The sequence below is a fragment of the Anoplophora glabripennis genome, unplaced genomic scaffold (genome assembly GCF_000390285.2).
Source record: "Anoplophora glabripennis isolate ALB-LARVAE unplaced genomic scaffold, Agla_2.0 scaffold397, whole genome shotgun sequence".
In the NCBI taxonomy this organism is placed as follows: Eukaryota; Metazoa; Arthropoda; class Insecta; order Coleoptera; family Cerambycidae; genus Anoplophora; species Anoplophora glabripennis.
The window spans coordinates 190,553-218,001 of NW_019416531.1; the positions used below are offsets into that span (position 1 = coordinate 190,553).

At 31.6% G+C, this 27,449-nt stretch overlaps 1 protein-coding gene across 4 annotated transcripts; it reads left to right on the forward strand.

Moving 5' to 3' along the window:
* The first annotated feature begins 4,704 nt into the window (after positions 1-4,704).
* LOC108910370 (beta-1,4-glucuronyltransferase 1) lies at positions 4,705-26,633 on the forward strand. 4 transcript variants are annotated; one of them, XM_018714955.1, is made up of 6 exons: positions 4,705-4,830; positions 16,173-16,614; positions 22,905-23,126; positions 23,534-23,891; positions 25,624-25,749; positions 26,083-26,633. In XM_018714955.1, exons 2-6 carry the CDS (start codon positions 16,220-16,222, stop codon positions 26,287-26,289), a joined length of 1,308 nt encoding a protein of 435 aa, XP_018570471.1. In that variant the 5' UTR covers positions 4,705-4,830; positions 16,173-16,219; the 3' UTR covers positions 26,290-26,633. The 4 variants fall into 4 exon arrangements, with proteins under 4 accessions (XP_018570471.1, XP_018570472.1, XP_018570470.1 ...); XM_018714956.2 differs by having other exon boundaries at positions 4,709-4,789; XM_018714954.1 differs by lacking the exon at positions 4,705-4,830 and adding an exon at positions 12,197-12,334.
* Positions 26,634-27,449: the final 816 nt, after the last annotated feature.

The following is a 27,449-nucleotide window of genomic DNA, read 5'->3' on the forward strand; positions in this document are numbered from 1 at the left end:
GGATCGCTTCGGGTTTTACCTATCTTCAGATAACAGCTTAAACCCGCGAATTATTATTATTAGAAGAAATTTTATATTAAATCACGTTTTGATGCTGTTATCTGAAGATGGGGTAAAACCCGAAATGATCGTAATAAACAATTTTTGAGTGGAAAATAGTTTTATGAACTAAGTGTTTTTTACCATTATCCCAGGAAATAAATAATTTTCGAGAACTATATAAAATAGTGGTAAAAATGTTGAGGGTAGGGCCTTTTGATTAACTTTAAAGAAGCAATTTATAAAATATCCCCCTAGAATTTTCAAATGCTGACTTCTATTTTCCTTCAATCGCATATGGTGTAGGTATATTAAAAGTAAACTAATTCTCGTAAAAGACCCAAAGATTATAAAGTTATAAGTAAGAATAAGTTTTATATATAGAGTGGCCAAATGTAAACGAAACATAGCCATTGTCAGAAACTGCGTCAAGATTGTAGAAAAACGCTCAGACCTGTCGATTTTAGATTAAAGGGGGACATTATTTGCTGGTATTTTTGACTCCGCCACTTTCACCCCCAAGCAAGGGAAAGCATCACCCCAAAATATTTAAATGGCATTGGGGGTTAAGTAATATTTCTTTTGAAAACTCCTACAATTCTCTTTACAAAGACTTTAAATGCTATAATTCCATCCAATACTTTGAAAAAAAATTACATTTTACAATTTAAATTATGTTTAGTTGCTTATTTACTAATCAGTTGATTAAATGTTCAAACTGATGACGGCCCGCTTCCATAGAAGAATACAAATTTTGTTCGAAACGTTCGCGCATATTCCGAAGCATTTCCGGAGTGTTTCGACGGCATTTGTCGACGATTCTTTGACGCAAATCTTCCAGCGACGCTGGCTGTGTTTTATAGATTTTACTTTTTAGGTATCCTCATAAAAAGAAATCAAGGGGCGATAAATCCGGTGATTGTGGAAGCCACTCAATGCTGCCTCTTCTCCCAATCCAATTCCGTAGAAAACGTTGGTCCAAATACTGACGGACGATTAACGCATAATGCGGAGGAGCACCGTTCTGTTGAAAAATCAAATGATCATCATACTCTGGAACATTTTCAATAATATCAGTCAAGTCAGGGTCAATATTGTCTTCCAGTAATTGCAAATACATTTGGCCAGTCAAATTACCAGGTAGAAAAAAAGGACCCACCAGCCGGTCACCGAAAATTCCAGCCCATACATTTAATTTTTCCGGTTGCTCTGTATGCACCTCTTGGGTTTGAATCAGATCAATAGCGGTAATTGTGACGATTTACCGTCCCGTTCAAGAAAAAACTGCATTCATCAGAAAAACAGATGTCAAAAAGGAACTGTGAATCGTTCCCTGATCGCTCACTCATTATTTCGCAAAATTGCAAACGGCGGTCATAATCATCCTCATGAAGTTCCTGGACTGAACGTATTTGTATGGATGGAATTTATTCTTCTTCAAAATAGTTTGTATGCTAGTTCGATTAATCCTAGACACATATGCCAGCTGCCTCGTACTTAATGTAGGATCAAGATCAATTTGTCCTAAAACTGCAACTTCATTTTAACTATAGGTTTTTCAATTTCTCGTTTTTTATTGGCTGCGTTTCCTGTCAAAATTTGTTTACTAACTCTAGAACATACTTCCTCCTGACATGTCGATCTTGATGTTGTTCATTAAATAGCAGAGCTGTTCTATTCGCACATTTGTTGTTCATAAAGTAAAGCGAAATGATATCTACCCTTTCCGCAGTGGAATAAACCATAGTGTTTAATTTTCAAAAACACAATTAAATAAACTACCAACCAACACTCCCAAATAATACTAGAAAATAATTTGGAATCCACTAATTTTACGTTCATTGTGTATGTATAGCATTCATTTCTGTTTTTTACAATTGTGTTTTCTTTTTACGAAAGTGATAACAAATCGCCAAAAACTAATGTATCGCAAGAAATACTAAATTTATACCATTGTCGTACTTAACTCGAATGACTGACATTTTTACCGTTACTAATTGTTTGTACATAAGTTTCAAGTTTAAAACAAAATTCTTAATAAGTATTGGGCGGAATTATAAAATTTAAAGTCTGTTGTAAAGAGAATTGTAAGAGCTTTCAAAAGAAATATTACTCAACCCCCAATGCCATTTAAATATTTTGGGGTGCTTACCCTTGCTTGGGGGTGAAAGTGGCGGACTCAAAAATACCAGCAAAGAATGTCCCCCTCTAATCCAAAATCGACGGGTCTGAGCGTTTTTCTACAATCTTGACGCAGTTCCTGGAAATGGCTCTGTTTCGTTTTCATTTGGCCACCCTGTATACTGTATATCCACAAATTTCACCTAAATTTTATTAAGTGGTTATTTCGAACTCTAAGCTGCCCTTCTCTACCATTGCTGTATGTACTGTTCGTATAGAAACGACCTGTATAGAATTTTTCCATCTAAGAACATTAAGTTAGTGCCAAAATTATGCCTACTTGAATTTATTATTATCAAATCATGACCTTAGAAATTTGGAATTATACGAAGTTTGTAATACCTACCCAAATAAAAAAAAATGTGTGTGCTATTACATTATGTCTAACAAAGGTTTGCCGAGTATTTTGTAAGAGCCAGAATAAAAATAGAGATTATAAATTAAGGTAGTAAATTAACTTGTGTCTAGAAATTTCTACCTCTATACATTTTCTCCTCCTGAAATATTAAAGTTAGGTTAAATCGGTGTATGACTCATAATGTAATTTAGTGACATTTTCATCAGGTAGCTATGTACAAACAAAATAATGTGAACACTGAAAATGAGGAGTGGCATCAGAATTAAAAGGAAACTTAAGCATTTTTAATAAAATAACTGCAGCATGTTTAATGTTAAAAAATAATTTGTTCGGATACGTACTTTCCTTTCAAATGCATAAGGAAGGTATTCTAAATTTGCAATTAATAACTCCCAAATTATTGTTTGAATAATAATGGGTAATTTCTTTCAAACTCTTTGTTCAATTTTCTTTTCCCATTTTTTTTTTGTATGGGTAGAATACTTGAATGTATGGATAAAATATATTATTTCCTTATAATTCTTGACAGATTAAATACATATGTCCTCAGAACAATAAGTTTGTTGTTCATTGCACATTAAAAATAGTATTTCCAGAACAAAAATATTAGGAAACATAACCAAATTCGTGGCCATGCCGGATATCGTATAACAGCAAAAGCTAAGAGTAAAGAATCAAACATTACCCTGGTGTTGGATCTTAACGTAAAGTTTTCGTCCTCCTGGTGTCTAAAATCCGCACTCTGCAATGCCAGCGCACCATCGCGTGGGCCTAGACGTTAATGTAGACGCCGCGACGCCGCTGTTACGACTGGCACTTTCTCAACTGGAACATAGGAGTGGCGGCGCGCCTTCTCTGGCGTGCATGATTCTTCAGGAAACTACCCTCATTCTTCATTCAGAACAAATGATGAACTGAGAAAATGTAGGTACTCGAAAAACGTATCTAAATGCTGATAGTTGCTTATGTTAATTTTTACTAATATTCTACCTTATGAGATAACGCCCAAATATTTCCTTATCTGTATATTCTTTGTCATTCATTTCGGTCACATCCTGATGCGGTTAAGAAAATTTTATGGATTTAATTCAATGTAATTTAATCTTGACAACAGCAGTTAAAACACAGGCCATTTCCATAAGATTACTGTGACGTCACACCGTGCGTTTTAAATTGTATCGAAAACTAAGTATGTCTTGTCTCTTGATTTTCAGTTTAGTAAAGATAAAATGGGCGGATCCATTTTATGCTGCTGTTCAATTTGTAGCAGTATTTATTTTGTATTTCCAACATGCAAATTTTCCAATTTATGAGAATAAAAACGGTCTTTTTGCAAAAATACAATTCCATAAAAAATATTTATTGGATTTCTCGAAAAACGCAAAGTTTGTAGTTGTCAAACAATTTCAAATGCTGTATAATTTATTTTCGTTATAATAAAAGACGAAATTCCATTGTGCTTGACTACGAAATGGGTGGAAATGTATTAAACAGGATTTATAGTACCTATATGCAAACAGTAAGATCTTAACTTAAATTTGCTTGAATTATTTGGCAAATACAGCTTCAAATTTACTTATGCTCAGTTAATTAATACAAAATGTATTCTATTCTATTTTAGACATTACATATTCTCAGAAACTATTTCACAATTCAGCAGCTAATCAATTCCCAGATTTTTCTAATTAAATAATCTTGGTTATACTGTATATCTTTATATGTTTATACAATTTATGTCTATGTTGTACTGCTAGCTAAGCCTAAATCTGTTTATCGTGTGTAAAATTGTATTCCAGGAAATTAGGCTACTACAGTCCATTTGGATGTTCAATAAATGAATAAATGGTACTTCCATGCTTCTGTTTGGAAGATATTTAAATTTCGTGACTTTTACCAAAGAAATTAGCAGGCTGCAAACAAATAAGTAAACAAATATATTTAAATCTAAGAAGTCTAAAATAAACGAAGCTCCGAAATAGATAATATAACAAATAAAGCGTGTTGGTCTTAGGATTTAAGTTTATTTCTGTAAATAATTAGCTTACATTAAGTTATACGTGATAACAATTATGTCAACTATTCATTAGTAGATACATGAGAGATAAAGAGACATTATTTTGCTTGTCTCTAAAATCACAAAGAATTCAATGTACATCATTTAAAGTGAACAGTTAGTGGAGTTTTGTGCTGTTGAAAACCATTGAAATGGAGGTTGGATAATTTATATTTTTCTTTACCATTAGATAATTTATGTACGTATCAGCATAGTAATAAGCTCATATAATATATTTCATTTATAATCTAAGAAAAATGAAAGTAAACAGGTAGAAAATGCTAGATAATTTTATGTTATTTCATACATTTCAATAAAATTTTCTTTGTACTTAAATTTTGGTATTTTAATTTTTCAAAATAATGCCTTAACTTCGATAAAAATTAAATCAAGATGTAAACGGGCACATCAGAAAATCTGTCTACATCAGAAAATATTACTTATTCGGATTCAGATTTCAAATATATTTGAAAGTGAAGCAGCTCTAGGAATTTTTACAAGCTATTTATGAGAACGACAATTTTTACGATGTTGACAACATCCTAAGAATCTTTCAAGATAATTGAAAATAAATGATGCTGGAGTCCGAGATTTTTTGAGAATAATGCTCACATTTTTCAGTGTGTGATAAATTAACAATTTTTATAAAACAAGTCAACTAAAAATGGATCTAAGTATGTCATAATATAATATAAAGCATATAATTCCTACTGTTCAGTCCTAGTCAGCAATAGTTTTGTCCTTTCTACAAAGACCAAAGTCCTTGCCGACACTTCTCTCAGCTCCTTGGGTTCCAAATGGGGTCTCCCCAGGATGTTTCATCTGCCGAGTTACATCCGTGACAGCCTTGACTGTCTACAAGTTTTAACTTGTGTGAATGATTCTTAAAGTGACAGTGTCCCGTTATAAGTCCTGTCACTTTCCTGAGCCGAATTTTACTCAAGGTCAGCAACACATTCGTTCTTTTCTTCAAAGATACTCCATAAGTTTTTTCGCATGGCTTTGCCCTTGTCTTGAAAGCCAATATTTCCTATGTTCTGACACTGTCTTCTGCCCAGAGCCCCTCCCTGAAGGAAGATGTACCTTACAGGGACTCCGGAACAATGAACTCTGTTTTGGATCCCTTTCTAACAAGTTCATCCGCTTTCTCGTAAATAGTTAAATACCTTAGATGGAAAACAAAGAAAACAGAAGCATTTGTATAAATGTTCTTATACATATAAAAGCTCACAAACAGTTTTGTACAATTTTTATACACATTCTTGTAAGAAAAGGACTAGGCTTTAGTTTAACCCAAAAACATATACACTTTACTATAAAACGATACAATTAAAAGTGTAGATATTATTAAATACCTATAAGTAATTTTAAAACATCATTATTAATCTATCTAATACTAATGTAAGACTGTATTAGATTCCTAAAGAGATTAGGCATTTCGTCACCACTTACGTTTAGTTGATGTCAGTGTAAAATCATTTAAGACGTCAAGTAAGATCATTTAAGAGTATATTGACGAGCGTACATCACAGGATTAAATCTGTCCACAAACGGAATTAAAATATTAGTTTATCAGAGACGCTGGTTAAAGATCTAATTGTTTGCAAACTATGGTTTTCTTTCTAATTACTGTCAAGTTGCACATCAACAATTAATTGTTAATCATATTAATACGCTTTTTAAACATCTGACTTTATACTTTCAAAGAAATGTGGTCATGAATTTATTTGAAAGAGAGATAAAACGTTCAAGTGAAAAATTGTCTGTAAATCCGCAAAAGTACGTAAGATTTGGGTAATGTTATGAGTAATAAATATTTTTGAGAGTGCTGAAAATGCTACTTTTCCGCACACATTTTAGTTTAGGTGTATTTTTTTGCACTAGTTCGGAAAAGTAGTTTCCTTTTCGTTTGCTTATTTTGATCAATGGACAGTCAGTTTTTCCTTTACATTATTGTGTTTTACTCAAATTTAGTGGAATTAACGCAACCCTTTTGAATTAGCCTCTATGATTTTAAAAATTAAACAATCATGTAGTCACAACTGTCAGATTTTGGCATTACTGATTTTAACAAACCTCAAGTCAAACAGTTAAAAGTAACGCTGAATTGTTTTATTAAAAAAAACTGTTTTATAATGAATGTTTACGACGGAGACCTACTAAAATCTTCTTAGGAAGGAGCAAAGGTCACAAGTCTGGGTCTGGCTGCCAAATATAGAAACAGATATAAGGATTCTGACTGTTTACAAAAACAGAGAAACACCGTCAATATATGGACAGTTTTCTTGCCAACTCGATTAAATGCTAGGAAATATATTGTATTGTTATTTTTTATTAGTCGTGTTATTTAATTTGTTTATATAATTTATGTTTATGTATCTTTGGATATCTCAACTTGTCAAATGGGAATATCTGCTTACCTTCAATTGCTTTAGAAAGTAGACACTAGTCTCAGTGAAATTTATATTTCTCTTTATCACAATTATTCTTGAATATAATTTTGGTTAATATGAATATCTAGTTATTTTTGAAATTCAAATTCTTCAAAACAAAATAATTTTTAAAGTAATATTTTTGTATAGAATGTAAACAAAAATTATTCTATTATCTCTAGGGGTGGTTCTTTAGAAGAAACTATCACTGAATGAAATCCTGCTTTTCAAAAATTTTATATTAATTTTAAACTGATTTTTTTTTATTTGGCACAATTTAAATAAAATTATAATTTTCCTACGCCAATACTATTTACTAATTACCATATTTCTAATTATAATTATCGATCAAATGTCTTACAATAATTTTCCAATTTTGGACAGTTTCTATCCCTCCGTTCACTTTTTGTGCTCCTGTTTCGATTTTTCTATACCTATTTCTACTTCAATCCTCGTACTGACTGCTATGCTCCACACTTGCTACCATCTATCGGCTCCTCTATATTACATCTGGTACTCGGTTTGATCTTGGGTATCTGGTCTTCCACAGAAGACTATCCTCTGGGAAATATTGAAATATTAATGTTTTTTTCAACTCCTGTTAATGTATCAATTTCTGTTTTCTTTATTTATTTCGGAATCTTTTTATTATTTAAATTCTCCTTTCTTAGTATTCTCTCAACTTTATGATTCTAATTCTCCTTCCTTCAAATTTTCGAAAGTCAACTAACTCCCTTTTTTTTTCTTTTTTTGTCTCCTAGTAACCGCACTTCTGTTTTTACATTTTAATTTTTCATTGCTCACTATTTTCTTTACTTAATACTATTTTACAATACTTTCACATTAAAAAAATCAATTCAATTTTATCATTACATTTTAATTTTATGACAACAAACAAATAATAAGACAAAAAGTTACGTAGGAAATAAATTTTAGGGGTTGCGTTTTCCACCCCTTGGGGGTGGGGTAAACCAAATAAAAGCGACTTCTGTCAGATATTTCCTTCTTTCAATTATACCCCTTTCTCATATGCAATTTTTAATACATTAATATTCTGTTTTAAAAAAAAATTCACATCACATTTCCATACATCTCAATATATTTTTTATACTAAATGTTCTTGATGGTTTCAACTATCAAAAAGTAGGAAATCATCTAAACGAAATATTTTGTAATCGCCGGATTGACAGAATGGGCCTATTCGTTATCCCGACCTCAACCCGGTGGACTTTTACTTCTGGAAGTATATGAAAAAATTTTCTTCCAAGTTCCAATGCCAAATGAATAACATTTACAAGAAAAAATTGTCGAAGGCACAGAACACTTCGGACTTAGACCACAGATTATTCAGCACACTCGGTTGTCTCTCATTCAAAAAGAGCAATTTGTAAAGATGGTCGATTACTTTCAATATTTTCAGACTTCAATTATGCGTTTAGTTATATCATCATTAGTTAAATATGTTTTATTATTCGTTCTTGCACTCATAGTCATTATTTATTATTTTTGTTATTCCTTTCAAATTTTCCCAATGTTTTCAGTACGTTTACATGTATAATTCCTAAAAATTGTTAAGTAATATAAGATAATATTACACACATCCTTTGTTAATACTTGTATTTTAAAACATACTGTTCCTTAAGAATTCCTAATTCTAGACCTAGTCTGACTGAAATTTTGGCATGTTTTTAAAAAGATATTGTACCAAAGTTTGTACACTTGTAGCAAGACTTTTGCGCAATGACAATATTTTCTTGCAGGTAATGGAGGATTCTACTTCACAAGTACACTAATAAAATGTCACAAACATGTGTCATGATATGCTTTATTTTTGTGATAAAAGGTATTCAAAGTGTGGTTTATTTCATGTTAAAGTTTTCAGTTCAGAGAAATTGTGCAAATAATAGATATTTAATTCCACGACAACATGATGATGTTCTGATTCTTCTAGGAGCGATCTAACATTTCGCTTATCTCTAAAATGTTACTTTAAAAAATGTGGGAGCAAAAATTATTATCTCTAATGACACATGGAATGACACATAAACGCTTGTGTGCATCTCAAAATTGAAGCTGCAGTCCTAATTTGGATGAAATAGCTTTAGTCATTATTGGCAATTTAACAAGAAAATCAAAATAAGTTCAATCTTAACAAACTATTTTTTCTATTGATTTGTCAAATAGAATTGGGTATTACAGTTTGGGCAAACATTTGAATTACACCTTGTATATTTTTATCTATACACATAAATGTTCGATCTTGTTACTTTATTGAAACCATACGTAGAAATGGTTTCATATTAATAAATACAGGCTGTACGCATCTGTTATTGATCACCAAATTTGCATCATGCTGAAGCTAATGGTTTAACTAATAACTTTTTAATTTTCACCTTTAAGGGCCCGTAACTTGTTAACGAAGGCCCCTATTAAGAACTGATATTATTTTGACCTCGTCTATTTGTACTTAACTTTTTTGTATCAAGTACCGGGACACCCTGTATTTATTAATATGATGGTTTCAATAAAGTAACAAGGTCGAACATTTATGTGTATTGATAAAAATATACAATATGTAATTCATATGTTTGCCCAAACTGTAATACCGGATTCAATTTACAATTCAATAGAAAAAAAGTTTTTTAATACTGAACTTATTTTCATTTTCTTGTTAAATTACCAATAATGACTAAAGCTATTTCATTCAAATTAGGTATGCAGCTAGAGGCTGCATATAAAAATAACTTTTTAATTTTCACCTTTGAGGGCCCGTAACTTGTTAACGAAAGCCCGTATAAAAAAAATGTATATGAAGAACTGATATTATTTTGACCTCCTCTATTTGTACTTTTATCATGTACCGGGATACCCTGTGTATGAGTTACAAGTTTTGCTAGAAATGGGATAATTATTTGTTTATCAAATCAAATCAAATTTGCCTACCGAAAATAGAGCTTTTATTCGCAAGACAAAATAGGAATAAAAGAATGCTATAAAAAACGAAAAAATTAGTAATATATAACATAAAAACATCTAGGTAATGGCTTTTTTATTTTTGAAGTAAAATAACTACAACCATCAATCAAAATCTGGTATGCCATAGAGCAGATTTACATGGAACATCATGAAAATGATGTATACATCAAACTTTATTATATGAATCCTACATCTACGTCCCAATAAATTTAAGGTAACATTAAATAATTGTAGATGACATGAAACTATTTTTTAGTAAACACGTCTCATCCTCTAGAATTTTTATTCCTTTGAAGTTTGGAGTTATTTATGATTTGTGTACTGTTTGGTGGTTAGGTTAATATATTAATCATATTAATAGCTATTTAAATTGTTATGATTTATGTGTGAATTATTGTTTATGTAGGAGGGTATATACAGGGTGTTAAAAACTTGACTGCCTTAATTTTTACAGACGATATTAAAATAAATAAAAAAACTGTATATGACACGGGTCCTAAACTCAACCATTTCCGAGAAAAAAATTATCAAAATCTCCAACTTGATGTACAAATGGTTGATTAATTAAGCAATATTGACATAACTGTGTACATAAAATACTATAAAAGACAATGTTTAGCACTTTTATTAACTTCTCCATGCTTAATTCTAAAAAATTAGCGTTATAGTAAATTTAAAATTCGATAAAATTCATATCGAGCAATGTGACAACGACGCGCAACTGTCCAGCAATACGCAATTCAGTTGGTATCTGGAATTGAACCGTGTCTGAGTGTTTTTTGCGTACCACTATTTCCTTTTCTTGAGGTGTTTTCCAGCGAATGCGCGAAAATTGGATTTGAAGGTGTGCATCGAAATTGTGGTCGACATTTTGAGCATAGGTTGTAGTTTGTTTTCTACTTGTGCGTTTGAAAATTACTGAATTTTGCTTTTTAGTAAGTACCTAAACTATTTTTAATAATTATGATTATTTGGATGACTTGTTTCTTTGGGTACTTTAATTACATATTTTTCAAATTTATAATTTGATTAAAAGTTAAGTTCCTGTTTTAAGATATTCATAATTACTATAATTCGAGCTAAAATTTAAGCACAACACTATCTTCATACTACAAAATCGATACATTTAATTTTATTTATTTAAAAACTGGAAAACAATTGTCTTAAAATTTACTAAATGTTTCACAATAATAGTTGTTTACATTTTTTCCGTAGGACAAGTCTGTGGCGTTCACACGTGGTATCCATCAGCTGTGTAGCGTTAGGTTAAGAGCTGTTGTCACGTTGTGATGAAACACCCCAATATTGTATTTTGAAAACTGTTAATCTTACGCCCCTGTAATATACAACTTTTTTGTTCATTTATGATTAATCTTACACCCCGTATAGGTACTTTTAGACATGTTTCTATAAAACACACTGCTTATAACATGAAATTGATAAGTGTTCCAATAAGTAAAACAGGAAAAAACCGAAAGTTTACTTACAAACAACTTCGAAAGTTGTATACAGCTGTGGACACAAAAAAGTTTTCGACCTAAACTAGTTATGGTATAAACCCGGTTTTTAGGTCGGAAACTTTTTTCCACAGCTGTATAAATATTCTTAGATTTTCTGGTTTCAAAAGACAGTATTTTTTTTTGTAAATTTTTAGTTTCTCTCTGATATACTATGAAATGTGTTTATTTTCATTTCTAAATTAGCTACAGTATTTATTATATTCAGTGATAAAATGTGTAACAGCATAACTTTTACAATTCAATAAAACAACTGGTTATCCTTGAAAGATGTCAAAAGTGTTTTTGTTTCTAAATCACTTCGATTTGTAACGAAAAATGTATACCCATTTTCCTTTTCAAATATTTTTTCTTTTATAAACTTTGACCCAAAACGAACAGAGAGCATTTGCTCCACTTTCCATGCATTATAATCCATGAATTGAATTCCTCGCATCGAAAAAAAATACGTTTTCGTTACACCCATCGTACACTGCGGTGTATCGATTGCTTGATACGCCATTTTCCGCATACCGCCGATGTTTTCGCCCCCACTCCCCGAATGGCAGCGCCACAGCGTGGCGGACCTGCAGCGAACCATGTGCTCCATTTTATAAACAAATAGCGAGTGGCATTTCTTGTTAAATCTGCCTCTATTTACTTAAACAAATTAGTGTGACACTATGTCTTTACATGATGCGGTTTTATCGCACGATAAATGTATGATAACCGCTGCGGTTAAATGTGTTTCACTCTTCTAAATGGAAAAAACATATCTTTGTTGCGGTTCCTTAGAAATGTAAGTGTGTGCAAACTTTAATTTGCATGTGTGTTTGTTCATGTGTGTGAAGTAACGTTGTAATTACAAAAAAAAGCTAGATAAGTAAATAAATAGCATATTATCTGGTAGTTCTCGTATGTTCTACTGATCTAAACAATAGGAAATGTAAGAATGTGAAAAAAGAGTTTACTGTTGTCATAAAATGTATTCGTTTTGCTTAGTGGGTTTCAATAAAACATAACATTCTGTTTAAGTTTAGACACATTGTAATCTTTTGCATCATTTCTACGTGTACCTACCTACTTGCATGAGTAAATATGTTTCGTCAAAAAATTTTCATTTATTTCTGTTGTTATTTTATTTTGTTCATGTTTTATTATAGTCTTATTCGTTAAATATTTTGTATTAATTTTCTCCGATTATTTCGCCATATACGAAAAAAAATAAAAACTAATAAAATAAACCGAAATAAACCGTCAAAAGAATGAGTTAAGGATTATTTTTTAGAAACTAGTAGAATCTAACAGAACGCAAACAAAAAATAAAAGTCACCATATTAAGCATTTCAAAAATTTGTTAACGTTTCGAAAATCATTATTTTCATTTTCAGATATGAATGAGGTTTAGTTTTTAATTAGTTGTGGTAGTTTAAATTTATTTGTATACAGGGTGTCTCAGTTTTAATCTATGAGACTTCGAGAGCAGAGAGTACAACGAAAAATAATGGTACGTTGTCATATAAACTTATTTCGAAATATCGACCGTTTTCGAGATACAGGGTGTAAATGTAAAACAAAATTATTTAGTGTCAATATTTTCTGAAATAATAGAGGCATTTGAACTATAATATTCGGTGTATGTTATACAGGGTGTTCTCAAAGTTGAGTCACTTATTTTAACAGCTGATAGAACTCGTAAAAAAGTCGATTTAACAAAAATCGTTTATTAAAAGGTGCAGAAGAGAGTTATAAAAATCCTGTCCTACAACAATTGTTCAAAATTATTCTTCAAAAATTGTTCAAAATTGTTGCCATTTGTTTACCATTTATGTTTTTACAATGCAGTGGTCGAAAATACTAAATAGATCAGGTTTATGTTATAAAGTTTTTAAATTTCAATTTTTTTAAATAATTGTTAATAATTGCTTTACTTGGCAACTTTTATATAAACGACTTTTGGCAGTCTTTTTACCGGCTTTTAAAATAAATGACTCAACTTTGAGAACACCCTATATATGGGGCCAAGTTTCTATAAAATACTTCAATGTCGAGACTGTTGCGCAACTAGTGGTGGAGAGATGGGAAATTCATTCGACTATTTTATAAAAAGAAGTAGTACGCTCCTGTGCAAAATAATAATTGATTGTATTTTTTGAGAAGCTTGCCAATGGGAATAAAAACACCTCTTACATTTTATCGATATCTGTCTCTGTTTTACGGCAAATTGGATTTTTCTTTTTTCTTTCAAATTAGCCAGATAATGTGTCTATCGATTTTTTAAATTGTTAAATGTTAGAAATATTTCGGCTAGTTTCAATTAATTTAAATAAAAAATGAAGTAACATCCTCATTATTATTATTGATTATTACAAGAACTTCAAGAGAATAATTAATTTCCAAGTAAAAGTCAACTTATTTAGCTTTCTTATATTGTACAATATTATAAAAGCCAACAATCGCAACATTGTGAAATTATACAGGGTGTCTCTGAAAGACCTCCCGTAAATACACGTGGTTATAGTACGACAAAATATAAGATTTTTTTGTCTTATGAAGTATATGTCTATATCCTCTTGTTTTCGAGATACAGAGCGACAAAATCAAAGTCACTTCTGATTCCGTAGTTAAAAATAAAAAATTACAGTAAAAATCAACATTTGACCTTGAACTGACATTGATCATTGACCTTGAGGTCACGGTCAATGTCATATTGGGATACTGAATTTTCTTCTCTTTCCATTACCGAAGTCGAAAATGAGGGTCGCCATTAAAAAAACAACTTGATCTTGATATGATCTTAATCCTTGACCTCAAGGTCAAGGTTACCATCGGATGCGCCGTGAAAAATGTTGAGACTTTTGTTCTCGCCATTTATCCCAAAAATGCTTTCCCGCTAAGATTTTTGAGAGTTTCCATACTTTTGACTAACCCCGTATAATACAAGACATTTTATATAGGTATAGTACTTAGTAAATATGAGATAATGGGGTCATAATGCATTTTGTAAATAAAACGTCCTTAATTACAGCAGATTACATAAAAATATTTGACCTTACTTGATTATGGATAGAATCAGAAATTATTCAAACAAAAGTATTTAAAATTAAAGAGTTGTCTTTAAAAAATATTGTTGTGTCGACGTAGATGAGGTTCGCAAATTAAAACTAATAAATCAGTTTTTACGCAATAGTTGTTTCAGAATTTATTTAACTAATATGTAGATGAATAGCTATGTCAAGTCTTCAAATTTTTTGTTTATTTGCATAGTATCAGTAGAATCTGTCGTTTTTACGAAAACGGCATATCGACTTTAATGTTGCAAAGTAATAATTAAATGTTAGAAAAGGTGTGTGGTTATAAAGGCTGTACGGAACTGCAAAAATTGTAGGGGTTGTGGAACATACACAAATAAGACCATTTTTTCGTAAGGACCATGGGCCCATAGCTTTTTGTTTTCGAAATATAGGAAATATAGAAATATAGGATATATAGGACATAACTATGCCATGTTAATAGTTATCTAATTGACTGATTTTACATTTATCTAAATAATTTTGAGACTAAACTTACAAATAACCCTAGCCTTCCTCTAGTGACTCCGTGTAGCGATACGGGACGGATTAGTCGATCTCATTTAATATATCTTTATAGCTTGGAAAATCCGCCAAAGAAACCAGCTATTTCATCTATTATTTTCTTTTCTAATTACTATCAATTTAACAATTTGATTTAATTCTACTTTGGAACCTCTACGCTCTTCTCGTGGTTTCGCACGTTATTAAAAATATCGATTTTTCTCTATACCTGCTCAACACATGGCCCCGACTCTAAGTGAACTTGTTCAAAAAATATTGCTAAATTTCTCCGAAGGACGACTCTAAACGTACTTGAGAGCCCTTAACTTTCGATAATTTGTGTTGACTGAAATATTTTACTTTTTGGCCCATCCGTTCCGAGAACTAATAAATAAATTACCACGCGTCCCGGCTTTTGTTACAGTTGATTTAAATTAGTTTATTTCATTTCGTCCAATAAGCTACCCTTGAAATATCACCAATTCGTTTTCAGACACTTTGTATGTTAAGGGCAGAAGCTGGTTGACTTTGATACAGTCAAAATATATTTATTTAAGAAATACCTGCATTCTTAGTGACTTTAAGTACATTTTTTTTGTTTAAAAATTAAATTATTCATTTTAAGACATATACTATAAAAAATGTAACTTAAAAAAGTTTGTCCTTGAACGGATGATCAGAAACCAACAAGGTAGATGTATTAAGTATACACAAAAACTAACCTTTATCATACATTGTTTTTTGGAAAAAATACTGCTAAAACTTGATTTAAAAAAATAAGTTTTGACGCCATGAATATTAAGAACAGGACAATGATTGAAATGAAAAAATCAACTCATATTTTTTAAGTTCTGAGGATAAAGTCAATTATTATATGTATTTCCATTTTCCACTAGCCAACGCACTGTATAGGATTGGTCCACCTGAAACTACTTTTTATGTCTGAGCAAAGAATAAAGTTTAAAACAGTAACTTTTTTTATAGAATGAAAAATAATAGTTTTCCCTTTTAGTCCCCTCAACCTGTGGACACTTTTTAATATTAGTTTATCCTTTCTTTTAGGTGACGTAACCAATACACTACTTCTCAAAAATCTCTAAGATAATGCAATGACACATTTCAAAACCTACCGAATCCTTCTCTTAACATTAGTCTTCACTTGTCTCATCCTGTCCTTAGTTTTCCTGAGCTCCTCATCCAACGCCAAGTTTCCAGAACTCTCTACGGAAGGTATCAATGTGACTGAAAAATATCCAGGGGCGTTCATTCATCAGATGCATCCGAAAGCTTCAAACACAACTTACTGCAAGTTCAACTATAAGCTGCCTTTCGATTTAAACTTGAACCCGAATAAGGTTGGTTTTGGACCTGAGGAGGGAACTAACAGTTCTTATAGAGTGCTATACAATGTGATTGAAGCTAGATTAGGAGCAGGTGTGCCTGGTATCACTTATGCCACTCACGTGACTGCGGACTTTGTAAATTATATTCCAGAATTAGTAAGGTTAGTACTTCTGTATGGTTATTTTTAATATAGTCGATTTTAAAAAAACTAAAGCCTCAGGTTTCGTGGATTAATATTAATGAAGGTACGTAGAAACGTAAGAAATAGTTGGCGAATTTCATTAACAGAACAGCCGATACTTTTGACAGTAATAGGGAAGGAAAGTGCTCTATAACTCAAAGAGTAAAAGTGAAAGGCAGTTTCTGATCTCAGAATCATTCACGACATAGGATCTAAAGTAAAAAATTCATGAGAAAAAGAATTAATTGAGGTTTGATTGGTATCAACTGTTTTAAAAAAAGTAATTTGGCGTTAAAGATAATCTATTACAAATTTGGATTAGACCGGTTCCAATTAAATGTTTCTTGTGGTTCACGAGTAAAAGTCCAAAAATCATGGTTACGTGCTGATGTATGATTTTATGAACACTTTACTATTTAATGGATAATCCTTCTTACGTATACGTGCAATTATTTATACACAAGGTAAAGTAAATTTTTTTTTTCTAGTGCAAATAAAACAATAAAAAACAGTCATAAAAATAAACCCCAAGAGTTCCATACCCCACAATATTATAAAAACAAACATCGCTACAAATACGGAAATTCTAAACATTAACTTTGCATAACTTTTTTTTAGTTTTTTTAGTTTACTTTTACCTATTAGTAAAAAAATGTTGCGAAGGATAAAGTCATGTTAACTTTGTTTTTTAATTGTGCTTCGATGTGCGCAAATATGCTTAAACTTATAACAATTGCAACAGAGTATATAACATCCGTGTCAAATTTGCTTTGTATCTCGAAAATTTCCAGAATATTAACAAAACGCGAAATACAAAATTCTGTTTTAACTCCCTACATCTTCTATAGAAATCATTTTTATATCCAGGTTGTAAGAAATACCCTACACAGAGAAGATGGCGATGCTACGTTCGTTTGACAGTTTTTGACATAAAATAAATACTTTGTCTTGTTATTACTTACTATTACCATTAAAGTTGTGTGAAGATAAAAAACTAGTATAAGTTACTGACAAACCATTGATGGTTAGGATATTTGAACCCCTACCTCACAATTGTGGCGCCCAACGTGCGGCCTGGACTTATTGCTGGAACATTTATCTGAAGCAACTTGTGTGATAAAACTCAAAGTGTGTTTTGTGTGTGTCTTCTTGTGAATTCTGGAACTAATTCACCATACACACACCCCACACCCGGCTTTTTGTAAGTGAATGGACAAATTATCGGTTTCTACAGCATAAGGTTAACTTAAAACAAGTGTGTTTAACTGTAGTGCTTACTACGAGTCTATGAACTTACGTTCTGGAAGTGTCCTACCTGACTCCAAAGTTAATTCGAAAGTAAACAAGATGGCTAACGAAATTCGACAAGTAGTTATGACGCCGGAAATGTTGCAGAATCTTATCGCTTCGTTTAACCAAAATACTAACATTGCCACGCCAACAATAAATTATGGAAATTTTTCGAAATGCACAAATCGTTTCGACGGAATGTGTAAAGAAGATGTTCATGCATTTATAGATTCCATTACGGTGTAATGGAATTACTGTCTGCAAATTAGTGATGAAAATGCTTTGAAAGATTTTCCGATGCTTTTAGAAGGCAAAGCTGCCATTTGATGGCAAGGAGTTAAAAAGACAACAGCTACTTTCGATGATGCAATCAAAGCGCTAAGACATGCATTTGGGTATTCAAAACCTGCTCATCAAGTCTATCGTGAGTTATTCTCTAGAGAAAGAGAGGACGAGAAAACTGATCTTTTTGTGAGCCCATGCAGAGCCTTATTGTCTCATCTCCCCAGTAGTCCTATTCTCCCCGAATCAATCCAGATGGATATGGTATATGGATTACTTCATCTAAAAATTCGTGAAAGAATCTCACGCGATGATATACCAAACTTTGAAGCAATAATCAAGAAAGCACGTAAAGTAGAAATTACGTTGCAAGAAATTAAAACGACCACAGTTTTTACTCAAGTTAAACCTACAGGAAAAGGTTTTACAGATCAACAAAAACTAAAACAAAGGAAACAGTGTGCTTATTGTAAGGCTTATGGTCATATCAAAGAAGAGTGTCGCAAATTGAGTCAAATAAAGACAGAAACACCTTTATTTGCTCCGTCCACAAGTAGTACTGTAGATAACACTTCAAGTAATACTACCAGGCCTCAAGTAACATGTTTCTCTTGTGGAGCAGTCGGTTACGTACGAAGTAACTGTCCAATTTGCAAAAGTACGAAAAGTGAAACACCAGAATCGTCTGACTTTCGATACTATGGCATTTCAGATAAAGAAATAGGCCCACCTTTGGTTCCTATAGAAATTAACGGTTTACATGGTTCTGCAATTCTGGACATAGGAGCTAGAGCAAGCATCGCTAGTACACAACTTGCACTATTACTATTACATAAGAATATACCTTATGAGACCAAGTCTCTTCGGATAACTTTGGCAGATGGCATTGAAAGGATCGTAATGGCACAGGTCTTCAATTTAATAATAACCATCAAACATAAGTCTATTCCAACGCAACTTATTGCGGTTCCTGATCATCAGCAAACTTCACAAAGTGATAGCCGAACGTTGCTAGGAGTTGACTTCTTACAACAAGCGAATATTGTTGTAGATATGCCCAAATAATTGCTGCCATTTTGGTGATTATCTTACTGTCTCTTATCCTTTCCTGAAAGAAATCCGTCCCTATCAATCTGATAATATAATCAATATGGTTTCCTTAAGAGAAAACGAAGGTTCCTCTCTGACAAATTCAGTAATACTTGAAATGAATACATTTTTACAGAAATATGAGGATGTATTCCAATCAGGCTCCGAAGCTACTCCGTTTGCGGAACATTGCATTGTCCTCACAGATGACGTACCAATATCTATGCCACCCTATTGACTCTCCGAACCAAAAAAGGAAATATTACGCAAGAAGCTTGACAAATTATTAAATGATGGCACTATAAAAGAATGTGATTCTCCGGATGCTGCTCCAGTCGTCGTTGTACCTAAGAAAGATGGAAGTACCCGCCTCTGTGTCAACTATCGTCGATTAAATGCAGTAACTAGAGATCAGAATTACCAGATTGGCCTTCTTTTCTGGGACACCTTGTATATATTGTAAAAATAAACTTTTGAAAATTTCGACTTGTGTGTGTTTTTCAGCTAAATCTAACAACTGGATGTCAATGTTTATTTAAAAATGTGTGTAATGTTGGGACACATGTTAGTTTTTATTTTTTGACTATATAAATTTGCGTGAGCTTATTATATTTTCGTAAAAAGGTTTATTATCTTCAGGGATCTATTAAAATAGGGGATATATCTCAATAGCTAAAATCGGCAAATTTCTTGCATGGAAATGTATTCTGTTACTGATATTATTTTAAATTAAAGAATTTAAAAAAATTCTCATCCAGTTTTGAAGGGAAAATATTTATTTTAATTTATGTCAGTAACTTAAAGTGTTTTAGAAGAAGACAATGAATGATAAATATCTCAAATTAACAAATTTTTATATTAAGTTCAATTTGGCCAATAAGTGACTCAAGGTATTTAAATAACTATTGAATTGGATGGACAGTGCCGATAACTGCAATTTTAAAAACTACTGAAACAGTATATAGAACTATTATAAAAAAATTTCATCTAAACGCTTTGTTTCCTTTGATGTTATAAACACTTTTATTTATAATCTATTCGGAGACTAAATATTTGGATTTTCCAGTATCCTTCTACTTTTGCTCCTGATTCTAATATTTCCTACATTGCGTAACATGTTTGATAAGAAACTCATCGTATTGGCTATATTAGATTTATCGATAAACAACTCTCGCTTAACTCGTATGTAATGGTGGATTAATTAAAATGTTCTATGATTTTTTTCTTATTACCGTAACATAAGACAACAGCTTCTCTTCGCTCCAAAAAATAAAATACTCTTGTCGGCAAGAATACCCTTTCTATGATTCCTAATAAGATTGCACAGTTTTTGAAACAAGAACATCCTGTCCTATATTTTTGCCCCACGGAGAGGTATATAAACGCCACAGATTTTATCTTATCAAATAAGCCACTGTAACATTTATACTTACCCATCTTAAGCGCTTCTTTGAATATGCTCGTTTAAGATTAAAAAGGAAATAAATAAACAGAAACAGGGATCAAAGTAGGATTATTCAATGTTTCAACTTAAAAATACAGCCTGTGATTTTATATACTTTTTATAAATATGTTATATGTATATACAGGGTGGCCAAATGAAAACGAAACAAAGCTATTTTCAGGAACTGCGTCAATATTGTAGAAAAACGCTCAGACCCGTCGATTTTAGATTAAAGGGGGACATTCTTTACTGGTATTTTAGACTCCGCCAATTTTTGACTCCGTCAATTTCACCCCCAAGCAAGGGTAAGCATCGCTGCAAAATATTTAAATGGCACTGGGGGTTAAGTAATATTTCTTTTGAAAACTCTTACAATACTCTTTACAACATACTTTAAATTTTATAATTTTATGGATATAGAGCAGAACTTGGATTTAAACAGGAAAATTTATCAAGGGAGAGGTAGATATGAAAAGAATTGCACAATCCCCTAGTAAAAAATGAAATTCCGTCACCTCCTATTGTACTTCTATTAAATTATATAAAAACATAATATTATTTTAAGAATAAAAATTTAATAATCACCGTTCAGTAACACAGACATTACAACAATCTAACAGACATAAGATTTCTTTAAAGAATATAGAAAAAGCAAGGATACCTCTTCGTTCTGATAGACTTATCATGCTCTATGATCAATAACAGTCTTTGGACAATTGAAACATTGAATAATTTCATCTCCCTCACAGTAGCTGCCTTACGAAAGATTGGAGCAAAGGATTAACAGTGGTGTCATAATTAGGAGTAGATCTTAACACTTTAAATAAAATATTTAACTTTAAAAGTGTTCCAATTTAGATTTGAATGTATCATTTCCAATCAAAACTTTAGAGCATCTCGAGTTTTTTTCATGGAAGAAGATTCATGACAAATATTACTAACAAAACTATACTAGCAGACATTTTATTCTATGGAAATATTCAATAAGCCATCAATACCTAAGACTGTATTGTTTACATCCAATAATGTAGAAATAAAATTGCCTCTTAAGGAAGCACTTTTAATCGGTCTACAACACCTCAAGGAAAATGGGGTAGTCCTAAACGTTATTGGACATTTACTCGTGAACTATATGTTCCACACAAAACGTTTAAAGTGTAAAAGGTCTGACTAGAAATATCCTATCTAAATCTGTAGCTAATATGGTAGCTAATATCCTGTAACTGGTACTGTATTGGATTTGAAGTCTATATTATGGTCCTTTAGCAATTGATAGGAAGCTCCTTCATTGCCAATCTTTGAAAGACAAAGGGATAAAAGATAAGAGATAAAGGCTAAGGATTCGTGTTAAATAAAATGTTATACTTACTTTTTTTGTTTCTTTTGATAATAGAAACCAGCTTGATTAGAACATCACGACACTTTTAAACTGTATGTATGGGGTGTTTCTCAAATGCGTGTAGCAAAATCTAGGGAAGTATTCTATGGCTAAATTTAAGGTAATTTGGTTAAATAAATGTATTAGCTTCTAACGCCGCAATTTTCGAGGGTTTCCAAAATTAAGAATTACAAGTTTTAGTTTCTACACAACTTGATATATCTTCAACAAATTGGTACCTATATATTTTGGTATATTAGTATCATGTTTTTCTCACAAATAAATTTATACCACCCCGTATAATGCTACCAAAAAAAATCAGTTATGCTTTCATAGCAGCTACATCAGATTTGTAAGTCACTCTTTGCCAGTGTTTATGCTTTGGGCCATTTGGCATTTAAGATATGACATTTTTTTCGGGTAGTATTATGGTGTATTAAAAAAATATACTAGTTAAGAAAATCAGTTTTGCTTGGAGAATTCAATAAAGTATATGACAATTATTTGTAATATTGTAATATAGTAGTGGTTTAATATCTTTTTTGCTAAAAGACGTAAGTATCTTCACCACAATCATACCAAAAGTAGTACCAAATTTTATAAAAAAATTAAAATAAATTAAATTGTCTTTTTTTATTTCGATTCCTGGATTTTTCTGCGCATACTTAGAAAATACCATGTACGTAAAATGAGAAGCTGTAAAGTTTTGAATAAATGTAATGTTCCAAGGAAATGTGAATATAATGTTATTTATCAAATCCTATCACTTGATCATATCACTTGTAGGTATTGGGATGGCCTTATAAGCGTAGCAGCGTTCGTTCCAGACACAGACGTAGCCTTAGTCTTGGAACAAATCAACCAGTACTGTTATTGTCTTCCAGGAATGTCGCGTGTCTCTCTGCACCTGGTTTATCACAAAAAGGTGCCACCGTCTCGAAGGGACGTTTACTTCGCCAGGCCTGAGAGCTGTTTCACAGAGGACTCTTCGAAATTCCAGACGCATAGGTAACTATAGTTAGTCAATGGGGTTAATTTATAGAAATTGGGGAATTTTCCACAGATATTTTGTTACATATGCCAATATAATTCGTCAATTTCTTCAACAATTAATGTAACTCTGAGCAACTTTTAACTTTTCACTCAATGTGAAAAGTTTCAAAGCCTAAAACTGATTTTATTAGAATATTTGGGCAATATAGCATTCGTCAACTGATATATACACTCCATATAATATTTTCTCTTTATTTTCTGTTAAAAATTTCCTTTAGAAAGATAATATCTTAAGCATTAGTTTTAAGTATTTAATTCACATGAATGTAAGATTATACTCACCTATTCTACATCACAGTTTTTTTATATATACAATAAAATCTCACTTAAATAGAGTAGGTACTTTTAAATATACATTTTAGGAACACGGACGAAAAAGTAGTCTACCCGATAAACGTATGTAGAAATGCAGCCAGAGCTGCATCGTTAACTGACAACGTGTTAGTGTCCGACATCCAGCTCATGCCTAGCGAGAACCTAGCGCAAAAGTTTTGGGATATGATGAACGCCTTTAAATACGCCGACTGTCCAAATAAGGTCTTCGTCATTCCAATATTTGAAGTTGAGTCAACGGTGGATATTCCCAGAACGAAAAAGGAGTTGGTGCAATTGATAAAGGAGAAAAAGGCTGTATATTTTCATAAGATGATCTGCACACATTGTCAAAGGTTTCCAGGTATTGAAGGATGGATGGAAACAGATCCTGGAGACAGCATTAAGGTAAGAAGAAAGTTGAAATCTAGAAAGGTACCGTTCAAAATTTTCCTATTCTTTTTGGGGGTGGTATTTTGAGTACCTTGGTTAACTAACCAGATGGTTATACTGTGAGTAATTTCACGTTTAATACTCATCAAGTTTATCATCCGTTAACCGACACTCAAAATAATAGTCTTTAATGAAGTAAATATCAAACACTGCATTAAACATATAAGAATATCATGTATACTATGTTTTTGTTAAATGAGAGAAAGTTTCAAAAGTACTTATAAAAGTTCAGTGTTTTAGTCTATCTCTTTCAAAACACACTTGGTCTACTTGGTAGGTACTTTTATAAACGCATTTTGTTTTGGTAATTAAATATATTTTTGTTAGCGTCGTGTTCCTCGATTCCACACTAATTTGCGAATAACTTGATAACAAAAAAATATATCGAACCCTTTTTTGCGTTGAAATGTAGCTATTTTCATGCTCTTCAAACTAACCTATAAAAAGTTTTATCCTTCTATTTCATTATTTTAAGAAAACATGAAATAACCTAAACTTGGATAAATAACGCCAATAAATAAACAACACTTTCGTTAGAAATTTCAAACTTATATTATATTCATCAATTTTTTGCGCTGAATCCATTCGAGTAAAGAAAACTATAGCAGTGCATTTAAAATTTATGAGAAAAATCCATAAAACGGTATTCTTTTAAAGTAACGCCATCTATAGGTTTCTATGTTTAGGTAAATGACATTACGCATTCACCACAAGATAAATCATGAAAAGACCTTGCCAACGAGGTATAACACTATGGGCTTTTGATGAGCCAGTCCTTAAAAAATACATTTTTCTGATCAGACATTAGATTCTCCCACCCTTTCTGTGGAGAAATAGAACAAAATGCCAATAACAAAGGTTATGCGCAAAGAATCATTCTATCCATATTTGTATTATTTAATATAGGTACCTGAATAGAAAACATTTTTGAGAAAAATTCAACTCTATGTATTGACATGTAGATTGCGCTCCCTAGTGGCCGAGCTATGAACTTGAAAACTATTTCCAGCGATTTCTCTTGGTCGATTTATTAATAAATTTTTTTTCCCGAAACTCTAGGGCCTATGCCTATACATTCTCTAATATCGTACCTCGCCGACCTTAGTGGGTCACCCTGTATAGACAACATGTAGTACATACATCTAATTTATCTGCAGCAGTTTGAGAACATGAATTATTTTCAAGAAATAGTACTTCTTTAGGGTAAATTCCTAGAGGCATTTCAATTGTCTCGCAAGCTTCAAATTGTTAATTAGCACAACACTCTGTATTTAGTATTACCTACAAATTTACTTTTTTCCCGAAAATATAAAAATGTAGGGTCACTGTTAAACAATTTTTTTTATAGCAACGCATCATACTTATTTAAAGGATCATGTAAAACTTTTACATGATCCTTTAAATTAGTCCTTTTACAGTAAAAGAGTATGGTGAAACTCTCATGGTGTTTTTGTTAACTCGTCTTGTTAAAAACATTTCCATTATATCATATTTTCTGTTCTCAGAAAAGATAACTAAGATTTGAGATACCTACGTGTACAATATTATTCACACGAGTAATTGTTTTAAGATTAGAGTAGATCTTAAAGACCTATTTATTCAGTTCATGTTCTAACTGAGAATTATAATCTGCTTTACTACAGAGTGGGCTCTCGTTGATCACATGAACTTAAAAAATCATTTTCAGCCTCTGTTGACTGCCAGAAGGGAAGTACCTTTCCATAGATGGGAACCCATTTATATCGGCACAAAAAGTGAACCGTTTTATAACGAAAAATTATCATGGGAAGGATTGCAGGATAAAATGTTACAGGTAAATGTATCTCAATTTTACGTTGAAGTTGATTTAAATTAATACAAAGATAAATCTTTTTAAAAAATCTAAGTTTGATCCTTTGGCACTAAATACCGAGCCTAGCTAAATAAGCAGCGCTCTGTACAAAATAGTAAGCAATTATCTAATAATAAAAAATATAAATACTCTGTCTTTCTCAAAAAATCTAAATTGTGAGCAATTTGGAATTTAGTTTTATTTAATTGCAAGTTCTACATTAAAACTAATTTCCACGAATATAAATTGTCTTTAGCGGAATATACAACTATCAGTTGATATGAGCTGAGAATTTATATTATATTTCTGTTGCAGATGCTCGAAATGTGCCTTATAGGATATAAATTTGTTATTTTGGATGGACCTTTCTTGGTACACTGGCCCGGCATTAAAAAAACGAAAACCAAGGATGGGGAGGCTTGGAGAGACGAATTCGTAAAGAAGAACTCTGTCGAATATCAGAAAATTCTTCAAGTTTTGTCAAAAAAATATAAACCTAACCCTCAATGCAAAGTGCAGTAGTGGGCTTATAAAAATTTAGATTCTATATTATTTATTCTACATTATTTATTATTTTATAATTAGGTGATATATAACAAGCAATTTCAGTAAGACTCTTACAAATTTTACCAGGATATGAATTAACTGTTTTGCAATAATCGAGACAGTATTATTTTACCGTCCTTATTCACGCTCATTTTTTATGAAGATATTAGTGATATCATTTGCAAGTTGTTAAACTTTATTACATATCTTACGGATATTTGTGAATGGTTAAAATCTTATCTTGTTGAAATTTGAAATTTTGAATAGAATAGCAAAATAATGAAAATATTAAAAGAAACCATGTCAAAACTTAAAACTATTGTGTATGTAAAAATAAATGCAAGACAAATAACAATGAATATTTATTTAATGGCTATAAGATGCTATCAGAGTATATAGCAATTTCTTATCCCAAAATTCCTCTTTTGCTGTAGAGAGTGAATTCAATAAGACCATTTGATGGCCAATTTTGAGAACAATTATTTCCTGGCTCTATTTAAGCAATTTAAGAAATCTAATAGAAACACTAAAATCTTAGTTGGAATGACATATCTTCTAGTAAAATAGAGAATATTTTGTAGAAATTCCATATAATTTTCTTCGTTTAGTATAACTGTTAAAATAACTAGTCCATTCAAATAATTTCCATTAATACCAGCGCATGTTGAAAATATTTTTATGAACATTAGTATCCTGAGGAAGGATAAGCTGGCAGTAGATCTATCGTTGGATTAAATTTTCAAGCAACAGCTATTGAACATTTTGTGTGTGTAAATTATACCTATACATCATATAATGGGTTCGTTCAATAGGTACCAAATATTTAATTTATAACTTGATTTTACATTTTCCGTAATCTCAAAACTAGAGGGTGTCACAAAAAGTAACGCAGGATATGAATTGAATATCATTCTGAAGAGTTGACAGCAATCTACCCTCTATTTTTTTCGCTGACTACGCGGCACAAAGGTATATGGGAGCAAAAATGTTTAAAAAATTTGTTGACCCTTTATTTCGTATCCAGTCGCGTGGGTACTTACGTACGCCAATAGATTTTTATCTATTAGTATCACGTGACTGTCCATGTTGACTGTACAGTCTTAGATACCAGTCGTGACATTATTTTGTCCAGTGCG